The sequence below is a fragment of the Trichoderma citrinoviride genome, assembly GCF_003025115.1.
Source record: "Trichoderma citrinoviride strain TUCIM 6016 unplaced genomic scaffold BBK36scaffold_11, whole genome shotgun sequence".
Classification (NCBI taxonomy): Eukaryota; Fungi; Ascomycota; class Sordariomycetes; order Hypocreales; family Hypocreaceae; genus Trichoderma; species Trichoderma citrinoviride.
Genome location: NW_020194719.1, coordinates 109221 through 124315, shown reverse-complemented (window position 1 = coordinate 124315; position 15095 = coordinate 109221). Strand labels below are relative to the sequence as shown.

General features: G+C 54.3%; 4 protein-coding genes across 4 annotated transcripts; 1 reads left to right on the top strand and 3 right to left on the bottom strand.

Moving 5' to 3' along the window:
* Nucleotides 1-672: 672 nt before the first annotated feature.
* BBK36DRAFT_1178203 (hypothetical protein) lies at nucleotides 673-3087 on the bottom strand (the record flags this gene model as incomplete). Its single annotated transcript, XM_024896121.1, has 3 exons — nucleotides 2778-3087; nucleotides 1706-2711; nucleotides 673-1636 (listed from the first exon to the last, which is right to left on the bottom strand). The coding sequence occupies exons 1-3, from the start codon at nucleotides 2907-2909 to the stop codon at nucleotides 675-677; spliced, it is 2100 nt and encodes a 699-aa protein (XP_024747413.1). The 5' UTR covers nucleotides 2910-3087.
* Nucleotides 3088-7025: 3938 nt separating this feature from the next.
* BBK36DRAFT_1135974 (alternative oxidase) lies at nucleotides 7026-8708 on the bottom strand. The gene is made up of 5 exons (XM_024892823.1): nucleotides 8686-8708; nucleotides 8540-8635; nucleotides 7778-8375; nucleotides 7307-7705; nucleotides 7026-7241 (listed from the first exon to the last, which is right to left on the bottom strand). The coding sequence occupies exons 3-5, from the start codon at nucleotides 8246-8248 to the stop codon at nucleotides 7032-7034; spliced, it is 1080 nt and encodes a 359-aa protein (XP_024747412.1). The 5' UTR covers nucleotides 8249-8375; nucleotides 8540-8635; nucleotides 8686-8708; the 3' UTR covers nucleotides 7026-7031.
* Nucleotides 8709-9822: 1114 nt separating this feature from the next.
* Nucleotides 9823-13058, bottom strand: BBK36DRAFT_1135973 (arginyl-tRNA synthetase). Its single transcript, XM_024892822.1, is given in 16 exon segments — nucleotides 9823-9849; nucleotides 9937-10040; nucleotides 10142-10555; nucleotides 10614-10763; nucleotides 10834-11012; nucleotides 11094-11151; nucleotides 11208-11361; nucleotides 11413-11454; nucleotides 11467-11468; nucleotides 11516-11583; nucleotides 11643-11881; nucleotides 11967-12090; nucleotides 12145-12212; nucleotides 12271-12397; nucleotides 12455-12757; nucleotides 12795-13058. The coding sequence occupies 14 exon segments, from the start codon at nucleotides 12743-12745 to the stop codon at nucleotides 10034-10036; spliced, it is 1923 nt and encodes a 640-aa protein (XP_024747411.1). The 5' UTR covers nucleotides 12746-12757; nucleotides 12795-13058; the 3' UTR covers nucleotides 9823-9849; nucleotides 9937-10033.
* Nucleotides 13059-13809: 751 nt separating this feature from the next.
* On the top strand, nucleotides 13810-14845 carry BBK36DRAFT_1178195 (translation initiation factor eIF3 subunit; the record flags this gene model as incomplete). Its single annotated transcript, XM_024896120.1, has 3 exons — nucleotides 13810-13828; nucleotides 13975-14075; nucleotides 14159-14845. The coding sequence occupies 3 exons, from the start codon at nucleotides 13810-13812 to the stop codon at nucleotides 14843-14845; spliced, it is 807 nt and encodes a 268-aa protein (XP_024747410.1).
* Between the last annotated feature and the right edge of the window lie 250 nt (nucleotides 14846-15095).

Genomic DNA, 15095 nt, shown 5'->3' with positions numbered 1-15095 from the left:
AAGCTCTGGATGGAATATGAAGGTTGTTGCGCATGACTTGTTTCCTTTGCACAGTGTTGCTTGAGCGTATATAAAGGTCGGTCTTCTCCGTCACGCGTCGTTGAGCTGCGAGGCGGACTAGATGGCTCGGACCTTTGTACGTTGCAAGCGGGATGGAAGAACCTCAAGTTCTGCTTTTCTATATTGTGCTTCAGAACAATCCAAACCCTTGGTTTCAGTTTTTAACCGTCATACCCAAAACCACCTGGTAATCATCAGTCGCCTGTATCACGCCCTTTGGCAAACACCATGACATTGTGATATCCCAGAGTCCGAGTGACAATAAGCTTCAAGAATTGGTATCTATGCGACAAGCCATCTAATCGGTTACCCCAGGCCATCTCAATTTAGATAATCTCCCCTCAAAGCGAAAATCCAACGCAATATTCAAGAAAAAAAAAGATTCGAAACCTGCCGCCCGTCCACGCTATATAAGCCAAGCTCGCTGTTTCCCGACATGGGGTCCGGAGGATAAGAATAGAAGAAAAGCCCAGTAAGACACTGCGGCCGTGGAAATCAAGGACATAGGAAACCGTGTAATGGGGTAGAAAGTACAAGGAAGAAGAAGGGGTAGGGGTGGTGGACCCCGAAGAAGAAGAAGAAGAAGAAGACGAATAACATCCCGAGAGCTTCCGTCAGCGCCCGTATTCTCCCATATAATTCATGTCGGCATAATTCTGTCCCATGCCTTCTTCTGGATATCTGCCAGAACTACTCATATAGCCACCATCATCGCCGTCATCGTAGTCACTGGCATCAAACGACGACCTTCCGCTGAGCTCGTCGTCCAGCCCACCTCCCATATCTGTCGCCGACCAGTTCATCTGCGCCAGTGCTGGATACTGAGCCAGGAGGGCTTGCGGGAGGGTGTAGTTTCCGCTGGCATCCATGGGATAAGCCGGGCCGGCATCCATGCCCATGACCTGCGGGTTGGCCATGTTCTGCGCCATGTTCTGCTGCATCCGCTGTTCCTGCCACTGGCGTTGCCTTTCGACCATTTCTTCATCCAGGAGGGGCTTGATGCATATCCTGCCTGCTTCAGAGCGGAAATGCCTTCCCAAGGCGTCCGCTCGTGCAAATCGTCGGCCGCATCCCCACTGGCCGCCGGTTTTGAGATCCCCCTTGCAGACAAATTTCTTTTCTCCCGAGTGCAGACTTTCGTGCCGTTTCCTGTCGTGTTGTCGAGCAAATGCTTTTCCGCAAACAGTACATACAAAGGGGCGCTCATCGGTATGAGTACGCAGGTGAGACCTTAGGTTGTAAGCTCTAGTGAACCTTTTGGGGCACAAGGTACACTGGAAAGTTGCCGGATGCTTCTGCATGCGCTTGCTAGTGCCGGCTTCTTGGCTATTTTGATACTCCGGATCGGCCAGGCGTAAGGCTATCACGTTGTTCGGCACTGAAGAAGTCGATTGTCGCCTTCGAGATGCCGGTGAGCTGGTTCCTTGTCTGTCTAGGGGAGATAGAGATCGAGATGCTGTATCGGAACGGGCCGCAAGATCAACGCCGAGAGAGGATCCCAGATTGCCAGGGGGCAGTATTCCGCTACCGGGGTGGAATGGGTCCGTGACAGCTCTCGGGCGAGATTTTGGACGACCTATAGTTCTCGCGTCAGTTCGGGGCTCCTGCTTTTGGTAAAAAAGAAAAACGGTGGACAAGGGCCTACCTCTTTCTGGAGGAGTTAGCGAATCCTGATCCATCTGCGACTTGGGCGGCTCAAAGCTGCCCTGTCTCGAATTGGTCGGCGCAAAGTCAATGTTGATGGCTGGGGGCGCCGCCATCTGGTGCATCTCGCCACCCATGCCGCCTGATAGCGAGGGAAAGCTCTCGTGGTTTTGCTGCAGGTCCGGGTAGCCTGACACCCCATCAAAGCCGCCATTTGGCGGAATCAGGTTGAACGAGGGCTGCATGGTGTCCGGCATCTGCTGGGGCATGATCCGAGGGCTGATGGCTGGACTGTGCGAGGGACTTCGACCATGATACCCGGGGCTACCGTGATCAGCCAGGCTAAAAGATCCAATGCCGAGCACTTCCTGGTAGAGGCTACTATCCGCGGGCCTCTGTAGAGGCGAGTGGCCCGACTGGTCGACGTCGAAGGTATCGGAACTGACGAGATGGGGCGAAGGGGCCACAGAGGAGACGTCCGAGTACTCGGAGGGAGTCCGGCGATGGCCCTGGAACTGCGGCTGAGTCCAGTCTCCAATCTGGCTGGGGAGAAGCGCGGCCTCGGGTCCTAGGGAAGCATTTCTCGAATGAGTCGACGGAGGCGAGAACTGGTGCTGGTTGAAGGGAGGTGACTGCAGACTGTCGGGCTGGTAGAGCCGTGGAGGGGTCGGAGACTGGTGCGAATGCGGGGAGGTCATGGCATTAAGGTCGCCCAGCGGCGGCTGCTCGAAGAGGGGGGCGTTGTACTGATCGCCTTGCTCAGCGGCCGAGGGGAAGAGAGAGAAATCACCGTCGTGGAGGTTTGGAGAGAGGTAGTTGTGTTGCGCCTGGGCGTTCAGGGAGAGGGTGGAGTCGGGTCCGGTGGCCGGCTGCTGTCCGAAGCTCGCGCTGGGATCAAAGCCGTTTGTCGGGTCGACGGCGTTGGCTTGTGCGCCGAGGAAGCCGTTTGCGCCGAACGAGTCGTAGTTGGGATGCAGGGGCGCCGCGAATGCTCGTTGCTGCTGCTGCTGTAGTCGTTGCTGCTGCTGCTGCTGCTGCAGTTGTTGTTGCTGTTGTGACGGATCCAGGTCGACGCCGAGTCCAACATTAAGACCAGCGGATGGCTGCTCACCGGTGGGTGCCCGTGCCGGCGAGTGAGATTGGTTTATATCAGACTGGAAGCCACCGGCCGACGGCGACCTTCCACGCTGGGGTTCATGGGCCATGATGGCGGCCGAGCGCTTGATCTGTCCGCTTCGTACCTCGTCGTTGCGAGGCAGATTCCACAGTCAGCCTTCCGGGCTACAGCGGGGAGGCTGTGCACTGGCGGCAGCAATGCAAGGTGCTGGGGGGTGCGGCCCTATCACAGCGGCAGGACGCGTACAGCAGATGCGAATCACAGTCTGGACAGTGTTTCAGACGGGCGGTCCTGAGGCCGGCTGCAACTCGTTCTCCGAGCGGGTGCGGGCGTCCAGGCACGGGGTGGATGAGCCGTGGCTATAGCCGTCTGAGCAGGTATCAGATAGGGCTGGGCCTGGATCCGAGGGGTTGCTGGCGAGGCGAGGCCAGCAGAGGCGATGCCAGACGCTGGATGATGTGATGGATGACGAGGCGCCAGAGGCCAGAGATGGTAAGAGAAGTGCTGGTGAGAAGTTTGGAGGTCCGGCACGGCACTGGCAAGCGAGAAAGTGACGGGAAGGGGGGAGGATCGTTCTGCGACCTTTCTTTGTCGGGATTCGTTCGGGTTGGGCGCCAAATCATGGACCAGAGACGGGGACCCGCGAGGCTGTGCACAAACTGGAGCAGCAACCTTGTGGCCGCAAGTCTGCTGCCGGGATACGGGAGCAGGAGCTAAAGCAGGAGCAGGAGCAGGAGCTGGAGAGTTGCAGTGACAGCGTCTGACGGCGCTGCTGACGACGCAGCTGGTACGGGAGCTGGAGAGGCTGCGGGCTGGTCGAGGTGCGGGATGATGATGGAGGAGGCAGAAAGCTAATCGCACAAGGTGGGATGTGGATTCAACGGAACCGGAGGACCAGGTGGCCGCTGGGACTGTAGCAGCACATCAGCGCTGTAAGGGCTGCTGAAGGGGCCACGGCTTAGGCGGCCGGAGCAGTGCTAAGACGACCTGGACTGCTAGGGGAGTGTACTAGCAGCGAGCAGCCGCTAGAGAGGTTGCCTTTTAGCGGCTTGAGCTGGCTGTAAGTGGATGTCCAGGTGTTCTCAAGGTTGTGCTGTCATGTCTGGTCATCTCCACGTGAAAACCGTCCAGGCGAGGGACACCAAGAAAGGCTGTTTGCTTGAGACGCCCTGGATCAAGGTACGTCGGCTATACTTTTCTGCGTGTACTTTCCATGCCAGCATGAGGGGGAGCACGCCTTGTGATGATATGGGCAGTACCTTTGAAGGCACACGAACAGAGTACTCGTACGTCGCAGTACTCTCTACCTGTACGCCGTCCAACATGACTGGAATTGACGTCCAGCGATATCCGGCAATTGGCGCCGAGCGGCCTCCGTCACTTCTTCAGTGCCAGCCAACAACTTGAATCCAGAGCAATTTCCAGTGCCCTTGCGTAGCGCCTCGTACCGCCTTGTACCCCGTCAAGTCGACGGCTTGTGCCCGGCGAGAGCACGACCCCGCACAGAGTCGTATGGATGGCCTCTTTCGTCGCCGGCGCCCCTCCGTGGCGGGATACAGGACAGAAGAACAGGAACGCAGGAAGATGGAACTTGATTGGAAACTGGAAGTATTCCAAATGGAGTCAGCAAGGCATTCCAAAAGGTCTGGAATATCTCCTAAATCGACCACGCCCTGGCTTCACGTTGCTCCAAGGTGGTGAGACTCAAAGCCGCTGCCTACTACCTAGAAAGGTATGCCATCTGTTCGTTCTGTCACTTGTTGAACCCTGCTGGCATCTGGTGAAGAGAAAGCTGCCAAGGAGCCCCGGCCATGGCTCTCAAAGGCGGCAGTATGTATGTGGACTCTTCTCGACAAACAACCCCGTTTCCCACCGTTACAGCCACCGTCAAATAGCTCGACGCGGAATGAAGGAACCAAGCCCTGAGACTCGCGTTTAGCAGAGTTCGAGAGCCGGTGTGTCGTCGTCTCCCCCACATGGACCTGCCGGCGGCGGTGGTGATGACGAACTTTTGCTCCGTCCTGGAAGATCCAGCCTCACATGACCATGCCAAACTCTTTTGTTCCCAAACCCATGCCAGCCCATATTTGAAAAGCACACACGGCCAAGACCATGGCCACGTCGTGTCATGTCCCAGAATTGCAAATAACCTTAATGGCTCATTTGCGTCGGGGTGTCTGCAAAACATCTAGAAGCTGACGACAACTGGCTGGACTAGGGACCCCTATGATCTGCGCAACACATGCCAACAAGGCCAGGCAGCGCTGTCTTGTCTCTACTACAAGTAGTAGTTACGTGCTAAATATAGTCGGTGACTGGTATACGAAATTTCGCGGAGCGTGTTTCTAGTCTGAAGCGACGGAGACTCTATCTCTCGTCTTCCTCTATTGTCATTCATGCTCTTCGTAGTGTCGTATTCTCTAACCGGTGGAATAGTTACTGCATGTTTCACATGAACCAAGGGGATTTTGCAAACGAACGTGGCTGTGAAGCGAAAAAGGGAAGAACAGACGTCAAGAAACAGGAACAGAAGACAGCAATTCCAGGGTCCATCCGAAAATAGCATCCAGGCTACGGAAGGCAGTGGGGAACCAACAGACCGAAAAAGGGCACATGGGAGGGTCCCGAAACAAGTTGAACAGGCACGAACGTCACCGAAGGAGCGTGGCCGCAGCAGTTTCAAGTTGACAGGCACAGGCACAGGCACAGGCACAGGCACGACACGAGAGACAAAGTGCCGCCCCTTGCCCTGTCGGCTGTGATGTGATGGGATGTGGACGGCATGGGACAAAATGGAGTCAGATCAGATCATTTGGAATGGGACGAGGACAGACTTTGGATCCTGCGAAACGCGGGTGAGGTGGGTTGTGCTCCATCCTGGCGGCCACAGCCACACAAGTGACGTCTTTTATCGAAGACAAGTAAGTACTTTCACATACCTTATACGCTGGGTCGTATTATTACTCAGGGTGCAGTGTTAGTTGCACCTCACTGATCACTCGGCTGAGCGACAAAACTACTAACTATCTAGGTAGGTGTTAGATCATTCGGTGATGACTTCATCGAAGAACCAAGCTGATGTTATGTACTCTCTGGGAGGTATTTAATTTGGAAGGCATCAATTCTCGTCCCTTCAAGTGCTTCAAAGTGTCTACTAGTAGTACGTAATCAAGAACCTTCATCCCACAAAAGCTCCCGAGAAAGAACCAATCAAAACGCCGCTAACCGGCGGTTCCCGACAGCCAATCGGCTACCAGCCCTGCCAGCAAATCTAGATCCCCTCTTCCCATTGGCCGGCTGTGGGGCCCTTTGATTCGGATCAACTGCAAGGCTCTCCGCAAGGCTTTCTGCCTCCTCTCGACACTCTATGTACCTTAAGACTTCGCAAACTCTCTGCCATTCGTTACCCCTGGTTCTGCATTATGTATTCCGTGTTCCAGACTTGGTCCTCTTTATTGCCGCCGCAACCAACTCTGATCAAGTTCGGTAATCGCCCGAATTAAGGGGGTCCCTACGTATTACCGGATTTGCGCATCTCTGCGGTCGGCAATGAACCCGACGTCCCGTTTTGCCGTGCTGCGGCCTGTTTTGGACGGTGATTGCTCGCCAGCTCCAGTCACTAGACGCCCTTGAAATGGAGTGGTTACCATGTACTACAGGCGTATGAGGTAAAATGGAGATGCTACTCCGTAGATGCTACCCCGACATGCAGCCCTCGTATCGCAGTGCCTCGTTACGGAGTCTTGGTCCGGAGCGGAGCCGCAGCGTCTAAGCCGTTGCTCGTTGTCCTGAAGCATATTGTATGCATGCGGTATCATCGTTGTTGAGAATAAATGTCACCATGAGTGACAGTGAGGTGTATGAACCATGACACCATAGCCACTCTCGTCTGTTTATATCTGAACCAAAAGAAAATACCATGCCATGCCCCTTTGCAATATCAAGCATTGGTGTATAAGGTAATCCTGTAAAAGAGTCGAGAGAGGAAGCGTTCTACCTAATAATAAGAGTATAGGCAAGGTAAGCACGATGCAGTTGTGCCAAAATCAAAAAAACTCCGTAATGATGCAATTCGTTCTCCAGGTCTCTCCTTCCCAGCCGGCACTCCTTTTTGTGTACCACGCAAATCAAACACGCCATCTAATGTCTTGTGGGTATGCCTTTTCTTTCCCTTTCCTCCAACATCAACCAAAATCTCTGCAACGTTCGATCAAATCACGTCCTCTCGCTCATAGCCCTCGGGCTTGAGCGCTGGCTTCGGAACCTCCCTGTCCTTGAATTTGCTGACAAAGGGGTTCGGATCCTCCTTTTGGTTGAGGTTGCCCAGGGTGTGGTTGACGCCTCTGTGGCTGGCCTCGTCGGCTCGGATGTACATGATCAGGTCCTTCATCGTCCGGTGGCCTTCCGGCATGCGCCAGTACTGCAATCACGCGTGTCAGCTGGTTGCTCCCATCAAATGCTCTTATTCGCGTCTGTGTCACTAACCTGGACGGCAATATCAGGAATCCGAAAGTTGGGATTGCTCCACTTGGGCAGGTGGCCCTCTTCAATCTCAAGAATGGCTCGAGTGTACGTGTGCACCGCCTCCTCCTCCAAATATCCGACGAAGCGATGGACAATCTTGGGGTGGAGCAGGTAGGCCACGAAGAGGCTGTTGAAGAAGACGCCCTGGGCACCGATGATCATGAGCTTCATAAACCAGCCGGGCTCGCACATGGTCATGAACGTCAGCAGGTGCATGCGCTCGTTGTAGCTCTCCTCAAGGAGCGTCTCGATCCAGCCGTTGTCGCGCTTCATGTACCGGAGGCTGCTGAGATGGCGGAGCATTCCGCCCACCATGCCTGGGACACCGGCAATGCTTTCGAGGAAGACGAATCGAACGAGCTGTTTGCATAAGTTAGCCATCCATTCACTGCATGCTACAGACAATCATCCAGGATAAGGGGGTCATCATACCCACTGCGCCTCTGTCAGTGGCTTCTCCGCCTTGACGGAGGTCGTCGGATGCTTCTTGTCCACCTGCTGCTCCCGGTCCATGCCCGTGGCCTTGTCCATAAAGTACCTCGCCAGCCGCACAATCTTCCACGCAGCCCAGTCGCCGAAACCACGGGGCGGACGATGCGACGGCGTTACCTGCTGGAGCTCCTCGATCGTGAAACCGGGATGGGGCCATGCCGGCGGCGTCTTGATGATGTGGGGAGTGTCCTTGGCAGGGAAGAAGTCGCGGAGCTGGGAGACGGGCGTCGTTGAGAAGGCTCGGGCGGTCTGGCCGGAGAAGAGGCGAGAAGTGCACACCGGCCGGCTGGTGGATGCGAGTGTCCGTGTCAGTGCCGGGTGGCCGGCGAGGCGGCAGCTGGCATGGCTGTTGGCCACGACTTTGGCAAGCTTGACGGCTTGTCTGGGGGCGTCGGTCTTGGTGTAGGTCATGTCGGAACTTGTACTATGTGAAGCTATAAGCTTTGGAGGAAAGTTATATGGTTCAACGACAGGTAATGATGGTCATGAAGACACATGTGAGCATGCACCCCCCCCTCTGGGCTCGGGGCGCCTGAATTTATACCAGCCCCCCTTACATGCTAAGACGAGTCAGAATCTTGGAAATAACAACGGGAAAACAGACATCTTACACGTCGGACCGCGTATTACCAGAAAGTCAATCGGATATCCCCTTACCGGACCTGTGCCACCCTCTCCCACCGTTTTCTCTCACTTGTTTACCCGCCGTTCCTTGCTAATCCGCACCCGGGTAGGCGGGTTCGCCGTGGATGAGCGCCGGCATCGTCGATGCATGCAAGGCATCCAATTGGGGCGAAAATCACCAACCCGTAATTTTCTCTTTTCCTGCCTCTGGTGCAGTGCCTGAGGGTCATCTGCCAGGTGGAAATTTCAGAAGGCAAATGCTTGCTTCTCTCACCCTTTCAAGGCTCTCGGCATTGCTCAAGACGACGAAGTCCGAGGCGCTGCGTTAGGCTAGTCGGGACCTTTCGGGTTGTAGCGACACTGTCTTGTCCCCTTTTTTGCTATGACTCTTCTTCTTACGTGCTTACATACTCACCCGCTGCTGTTCAGGTGAGTTGCTCTTTTTCCGGTTCATTTTCGATTCTTCATTTCGGTCTGCGAAAAGTACCTGGACAGATGAAATCATAACCTGCTCTTTTGTTCTCTCAAGTGTATGTACTAGGATATTCTCGAGACTCCAGTTTCTCGTTTCTTTCTCGGGGTCCCGGGGTCCTGGTTTCTCCTCGGGCCATGCATGATGACAGCTTGGACTTGTAATGGAAGCCTTTGGCGAAGCCGGAAATAGAAGAAGAATTTCCAGTTGCCTTCCTCGCATACGGTAGACAAATACAGTTTGGAAGCGTGCTACGGTACCGTAAAGGGAATCTTCTGCAGCGATGGATTCTGTCTTGTCCTCATTAGCTGGGCAACAAGCTCCATGCGCGGCGGCATGGACGACGGACGGCATGCGGCAGTCGGGCGCTAGGAACTCGTTTCTTTTAATTCCGAATTGGCAATCGAGGCCTCTTCATTGGCTTTCTATTTATATGATATCATTTTCATCAAATTTCTCTGCGGCTCTCGGGCCGTATACGAAATAGAACGCTCTTATTCTTTTGTTCTATGGAGCACATGCGAGTTGTCATTGTTCCATTATTCTGTTCTTCGCTTATACGGCTATACGGCTATCTTGGGTTGACAACAACTCAAAATCATCAAGCGGTAAATCCTCGTAGAGCCACAGGGCGGTATCAGTGAAATCCGAGGAGATGTATACAGGAGGCGAGCTATCGAGTATAAGGTAGGCTTTGTTTGGCAACAATTCATAACAGCGCTTATTCCATGCCGCGGAGTTCAGAAAAGCTACGCTACCTTACCTTACCTTGGTATCGAAGCCACATCGCGGTTGTAAATAGTACATTCAATGAGCTAGAACATTGTCGATGCTCCATTTTACGTCGAAGAGAATAAAGCAGCGAAAAAGTCATTGCACCTTTTATTTTGATGGAGCACGAGTGAGTCAGAGATTTCACTTTATTGCGATTTTTACCGAGTTCTTCTTTTTCTGTGGCTACCTTTGCCATCTCCCGTCTTATTTTCTACCTAGCAAAAAGAGAAAAACCGGAGCCTTGTTTTGCGGCGAACCGTGCGGCGCAAAAGCGGCACGGCATACGGAGAACCGGGTATGGAATACGGAGCACCGGTACCCATTTTTTACATCCTGGACCCGAGTCAGTATAAACGAAGGGAAACATCGCCAGAATTTGCAAGGTTCTGATAATCCAATAAGGGGACAAAGAATCAAAGGGTATCTCAACGTACCTCTCCAGGGGCGTCAAGCCAAGCAGCTTCATGCCGTTGGCCAGCACGATCCGCGCGGCGTCGTACAGCGCCATGCGGGCCTTCATCAGCTCCTTCTCGCTGCCCACCACCTGCAGGTGGTCGTAGCTGCTGCTCACGGCGTGCGACATCTTGAACAGATAAGTGAGCACCGTCGTGGGCTCCAGCGTCTTGAGCGTGTTCTGGACCGTGTCGGGGTACTGCGAGAGCATCCGCACGACGTTGACGGCGTGCTGCTCCGTCAGCAGGGACAGGTCCGCGCTCTGCAGCTCCTCGTCGGTCAGGTTGGCGCGGCGCTTGATGGAGCAGAGTCGCGAGTGGGCGTACTGCAGGTACGGGCCCGTGTCGCCCTCGAACGAGGTCATGGCATCCATGTTGAACGTGTAGTTGTTGATCCTGGAGCATTCATCGATGAGCACGGTCAAGTTACACCCATCAGGCTTGGACAACTCACCTCTTCCCGCTCATGTCCTGGACCATGACACTGCTGATGCCCAGGATATCGGCCGTAGCCTCAGGGTTTTCAACTTGAGCGTACTTCTCCTTGTTCTTCTTCATCGTCTCGTGCATGTGGTCTGCGCAGTCCCTCAAGATGTCGTCCAAGCTGTTGCACTCTTATGTCAGCCAACTCTTACAAGCCAATTGCCGTGGCTGAATTGTGGGCGGATACTCACAACTTGACGGTGCCTTTCCTGGTGCTCATGCCCAGAACCAGGCCAAAGTTGATGTGCTGGCAACGGTCCGCAATATCCTTGTAGCCAAGCAGCTTGACAATCTCGAAAAGCTGCTTGAGGTGAAGATCCTGTGCACTCGCCACGACGTAGATCATCTTGTCGTAGTTGTAGGTTTCGTACTGAGAACTGTCAGCGGCCTTGTTCCAGCTCTTGAGAGAAAAGAATATCCATCAAGACACCAGAGAGGGAAGTTGACTTACTCGGGAAAGCAACTCGCAGACGTCGCGGGTAAGGTACAAGGCAGTACCGTCCCTCTTTCTGTTATCCAAGTCATTAGAAGAATGTCACGGGAGAAGTAAGTCTTCGAAACATACCGGATGACCGCTACGCCCAGTCGCTTGCCCTCCTTGCCAGGGAGAAGCTGGGTAAAGTCCACAAGCACGGCGCCATTGTCCACTCGGGAGATTTTCTTCTCCTCCATCTCCACAGCAAGCTTGGCCATGGCCTCTTCTGAGACTTGGCTCTCACCTACGAGGAGTTAGTCTTATTCATCTATCAACGACGGCGACTATATCTTACCGCTGTACTTGTCAAAGGTGATGTTAAGTCGTGCATAGGTTTCTACCAGCTGCGTTAGTATAGTAGAACCAAGAACAGGGCCCCAATGTGCAAAATCTCACTCTTGTATCGCTCAATGCTGAGGTCCCGGAAGGTTTGCCACTGCTTGAGCACCTCCGGATCTCTATCAGTCTAGACATATATCATCATTAGCAACGAAGAACCAATACTAGAGCACACCAATCACTTACCATGCGCTTAAAGTACCGACGAGCTTGCTCGTCAAGGCTGTTGGCTTCGAGCTCAGTGACGTCCTTGCCCTCTTTCTTTTGCGCCTCGATGGCCTCCTTCTCTGCAGTCATCTCGCCGTTAATCTGCACGTAGAGCTTGAACAGATGGTCGATGGGGTCCTTCTTAAGCGCCTCTTCGTTGCCGTACTTTTCATACGCCAGAGCCAGCAGTCCATACTGCTTACCCCAGTCTCCCAGGTCTGCAGGGTAACATTAGCACATACACTTTTTACACTCGTCTCTTTTTCTTTTCGTGATAGGATGACATATGGCTGGACCACTCACAGTTCATTCGAATCACGTCCCAGCCGCTGCCCTCGTAGAGGTTGGCCAAGAAGCTACCGATAATGGTTGATCGGAGATGGCCGGCATGGAAGGGCTTGGCAACGTTGGGAGAGCTGAACTCGACGACCTGCACAGCGATTAGCATCCGATCGGTAGCATTCCTTGGGGGCTGGATGGGAATTACAATGCGCTTCTTGCCCTGGCTAGGGTCCTTGGGGTCCCTCAGGCCGTTGAATCGGTTACGGCCTGGAAGCAGTCGGTCAGTTTTCACTCCTTAGTAGAAGACATGTAAGTGAATGCTCACCATATTCTTCACCAAGACTTCGGATCATTGGGATCAGGGACTTGGACAGCGGGGCTCCCTTGACGAAGAATGACATGAAGGGGCCGCTTGTTGTGGGCTTGTCAAACAGGGCGTCATCTTGCGGGAACTGTGCCATATGACTGTTAGATTTATGAGTGACGACAAGTCGAATTCAAAAGTATACCTCTTCAGCCCACTTGCTGGCGAGGGCATCCGGCTTTTGGCCCTTGAGCCTCAATGCGGGAACAGCAAGGACAAAGTCGCCCTTGTCGAGGCCGGTTGTCCAGTTGATGGCGGGATATACGATCTGGGCGTCCACGCCGGAGATGCCTGCCAGGACGTTGCTGAGATGCGCCCTGTAGAAATCCAGAGGGTTGATTTCAGGGTGAGCCTGGGGGTACTTTTCGGTGACGGCGCCGAGCGTCAGGCCGTTGACCAAGCTCGTGAGCTGGTCGATGCCCGCTGTCTGCGCCATGGTTGCGATGCCTCTGGGGCGGTAGAAGGTGGATGGGATATTCTTTTTCAAGGGAGTCCTGCAGGTGCTCAAGGCTGAATATGAATATTTCGGCTCACGCAGGGTCGTCAGAGGCCTGGCCGCGCTGGTCAGTGGCTGCTGCAGAAGCGATGGCGCAGTCCACGCAGGGACGAGACTTGGTGTAAGTGTAAGACGGTGACGGTGACTCCTTTGACTGAAAGTGAAGGAAACCCGGCAACTCTTCATGGGGAGACGGTACCTGTGACTCAGTTCTGTCTGGTCCTAGCAGGAACTGGGAGGTTGACCAGAATGCGTCCCCACCATGATTCGCATAAGAGGTTGTTGGTGGGGGTTTGTCGCTGGAATTTTTGCACGGTATTTCGTTCCGCCGGTGTTCCGCACTTTAAATCAAGCACATGTACATACACGTGGAACACTGCTGCTTTCATCGAACTTGAGGCATGAGCAGTTGGGATGTGCGGAGTAAGAACAAGATATGAACAGTATCTTACTGATTGGATCTATTGTTTCATCTACTCTATACTACATAGTTCATGCTCAGACAAGTAGGGTGGCGTCCGAATCTGTTCAACCATGAAATTCATCAACATGGTGGAGGGGCACTTGTAGGTAGTATGCTTCACGTCTTCTGTGTTGTAAGTGAGAGAGCCCTCAGTTGAATGACACTCTTTCTGTGTATAATTTATAGGTACACTGTCTATCCCGTTGGACATCAAAGAGCACATGTAAAATTCGTGTTACTAGTGTCCGCAGCCAAAAGTCAAGAAAGAAGAGAATGAGAAAATTGCCCAGCCAACCGTTGCGCCTCAAGCCAAAAAGTTTTGCCCCTCCGCAGCCTTTGGAACCCCGCCATGAAAATCTATGTATGTACGTACTCGTACACCAACAGAAGCCAAATCGATTCGATCCATCTTCCACGCAAATCCATCACCGCTTCCGCGATCACCGCCAGCCTCACCCGCCGCGCTCCCTCCTGCGACGGTGCAAAACAACGGCCTGACCATCTATCTACCTTTCGACCGACTATCGAATAACCTGCAAACATGCCTCCCAAGAAGTGGGGTGAGTGACCGAAGCTGCACGGCGCACACTTTGCCGGCAAAATACCGCCAGCGCTGAGTCTTGTTGCGCATACGACACGCCAGAGTCAACGGCCATGGCGGCCCATGTATGAGGCAATTCAACTGATTGTATCTCTTGTGGAACAGAAGACGAAGAGAGCGATGGCGGCAACGACTCTGCCCCCGGTTCCCCCATCATAACCGGCGCCCGTCGACGCCAGTTTGAGGACGAAGAAGACGAGGGCGATGTGAGTACCTCGCCCACTGCCGCCAGCGGACAGCCCTTTCGACGATGTCACTGATGTCTAACCCCGTCGTCGAACCCATGCAGGTCCTCGACTCCTGGGACGCCGCCGAAGACTCCGAGGTCGAGCGCGAAAAGGCACGCAAGGCCGCCGAGGCCAAGGAAAAGGCCGCCGCTGCCGCCGCCGCCGCGAAGAAGCCCAAGTCCCAGCGCATCGCCGAGCACCGCGCCGAGCGCGCCCGCCTCCAGGCCGAGGACGAGTCGGAGAGCGAGGAGGAGACGGAGGCCCAGCGCCGCGAGCGGCTCCGCCGCACCGAGCAGGACGCCGACCTGAAGCACGCCGAGGACCTGTTTGGCAGCATCGGCATCAGCGACGGGCGCAAGGCCAACCCGTCGGGCACCATGATTCCGGACCCCAACAACCCGACCAACCTCATCAACCTCGCCGCGGTGCCCGTCTTCAACCCCCAGACCAAGGCGCAGTTTGAGAAGATGAGGGCGCTGCTCACGCCGCTCATCACCGCCAACAGCAAGAAGGCTCACTACGGCCTCTTCCTCGAGGAGTTTGCCAAGGAGCTGGTCAAGGAGCTCAACAGCGACCAGATCAAGAAGATTGCCAGCGCCCTGACCCGCGCCAGCAACGAGAAGCTCAAGGAGGAGAAGTCGGGCGACAAGAAGAAGACCAAGGCTGCCAAGACCAAGACTTCGCTGGTCACTACCCGCGCCAATGCTGCCGACACGGCCACCTATGACGATGACGCTTTTGGAGAGTAAGTGTGACATTTGACCTCTGCTTATGAACTCATCTGGCTCCTTGGATTCTTCTTGTCTAAATACAATTATGCTAATTTCTCTTCTCCCTATAGCGACGACTTTATGTGAACGGGTCCCAATCAGCACGCATGATTCAAGCGTTTTGCAGGAAGGAAAAGAAGAGCGGAACAGGCGACTGCTAGAACAAGCATCATATTGGTAACCCCCGGCGTATTGCTCTCTTCAGTCATCGAACAAAAGTGCGGCGAGA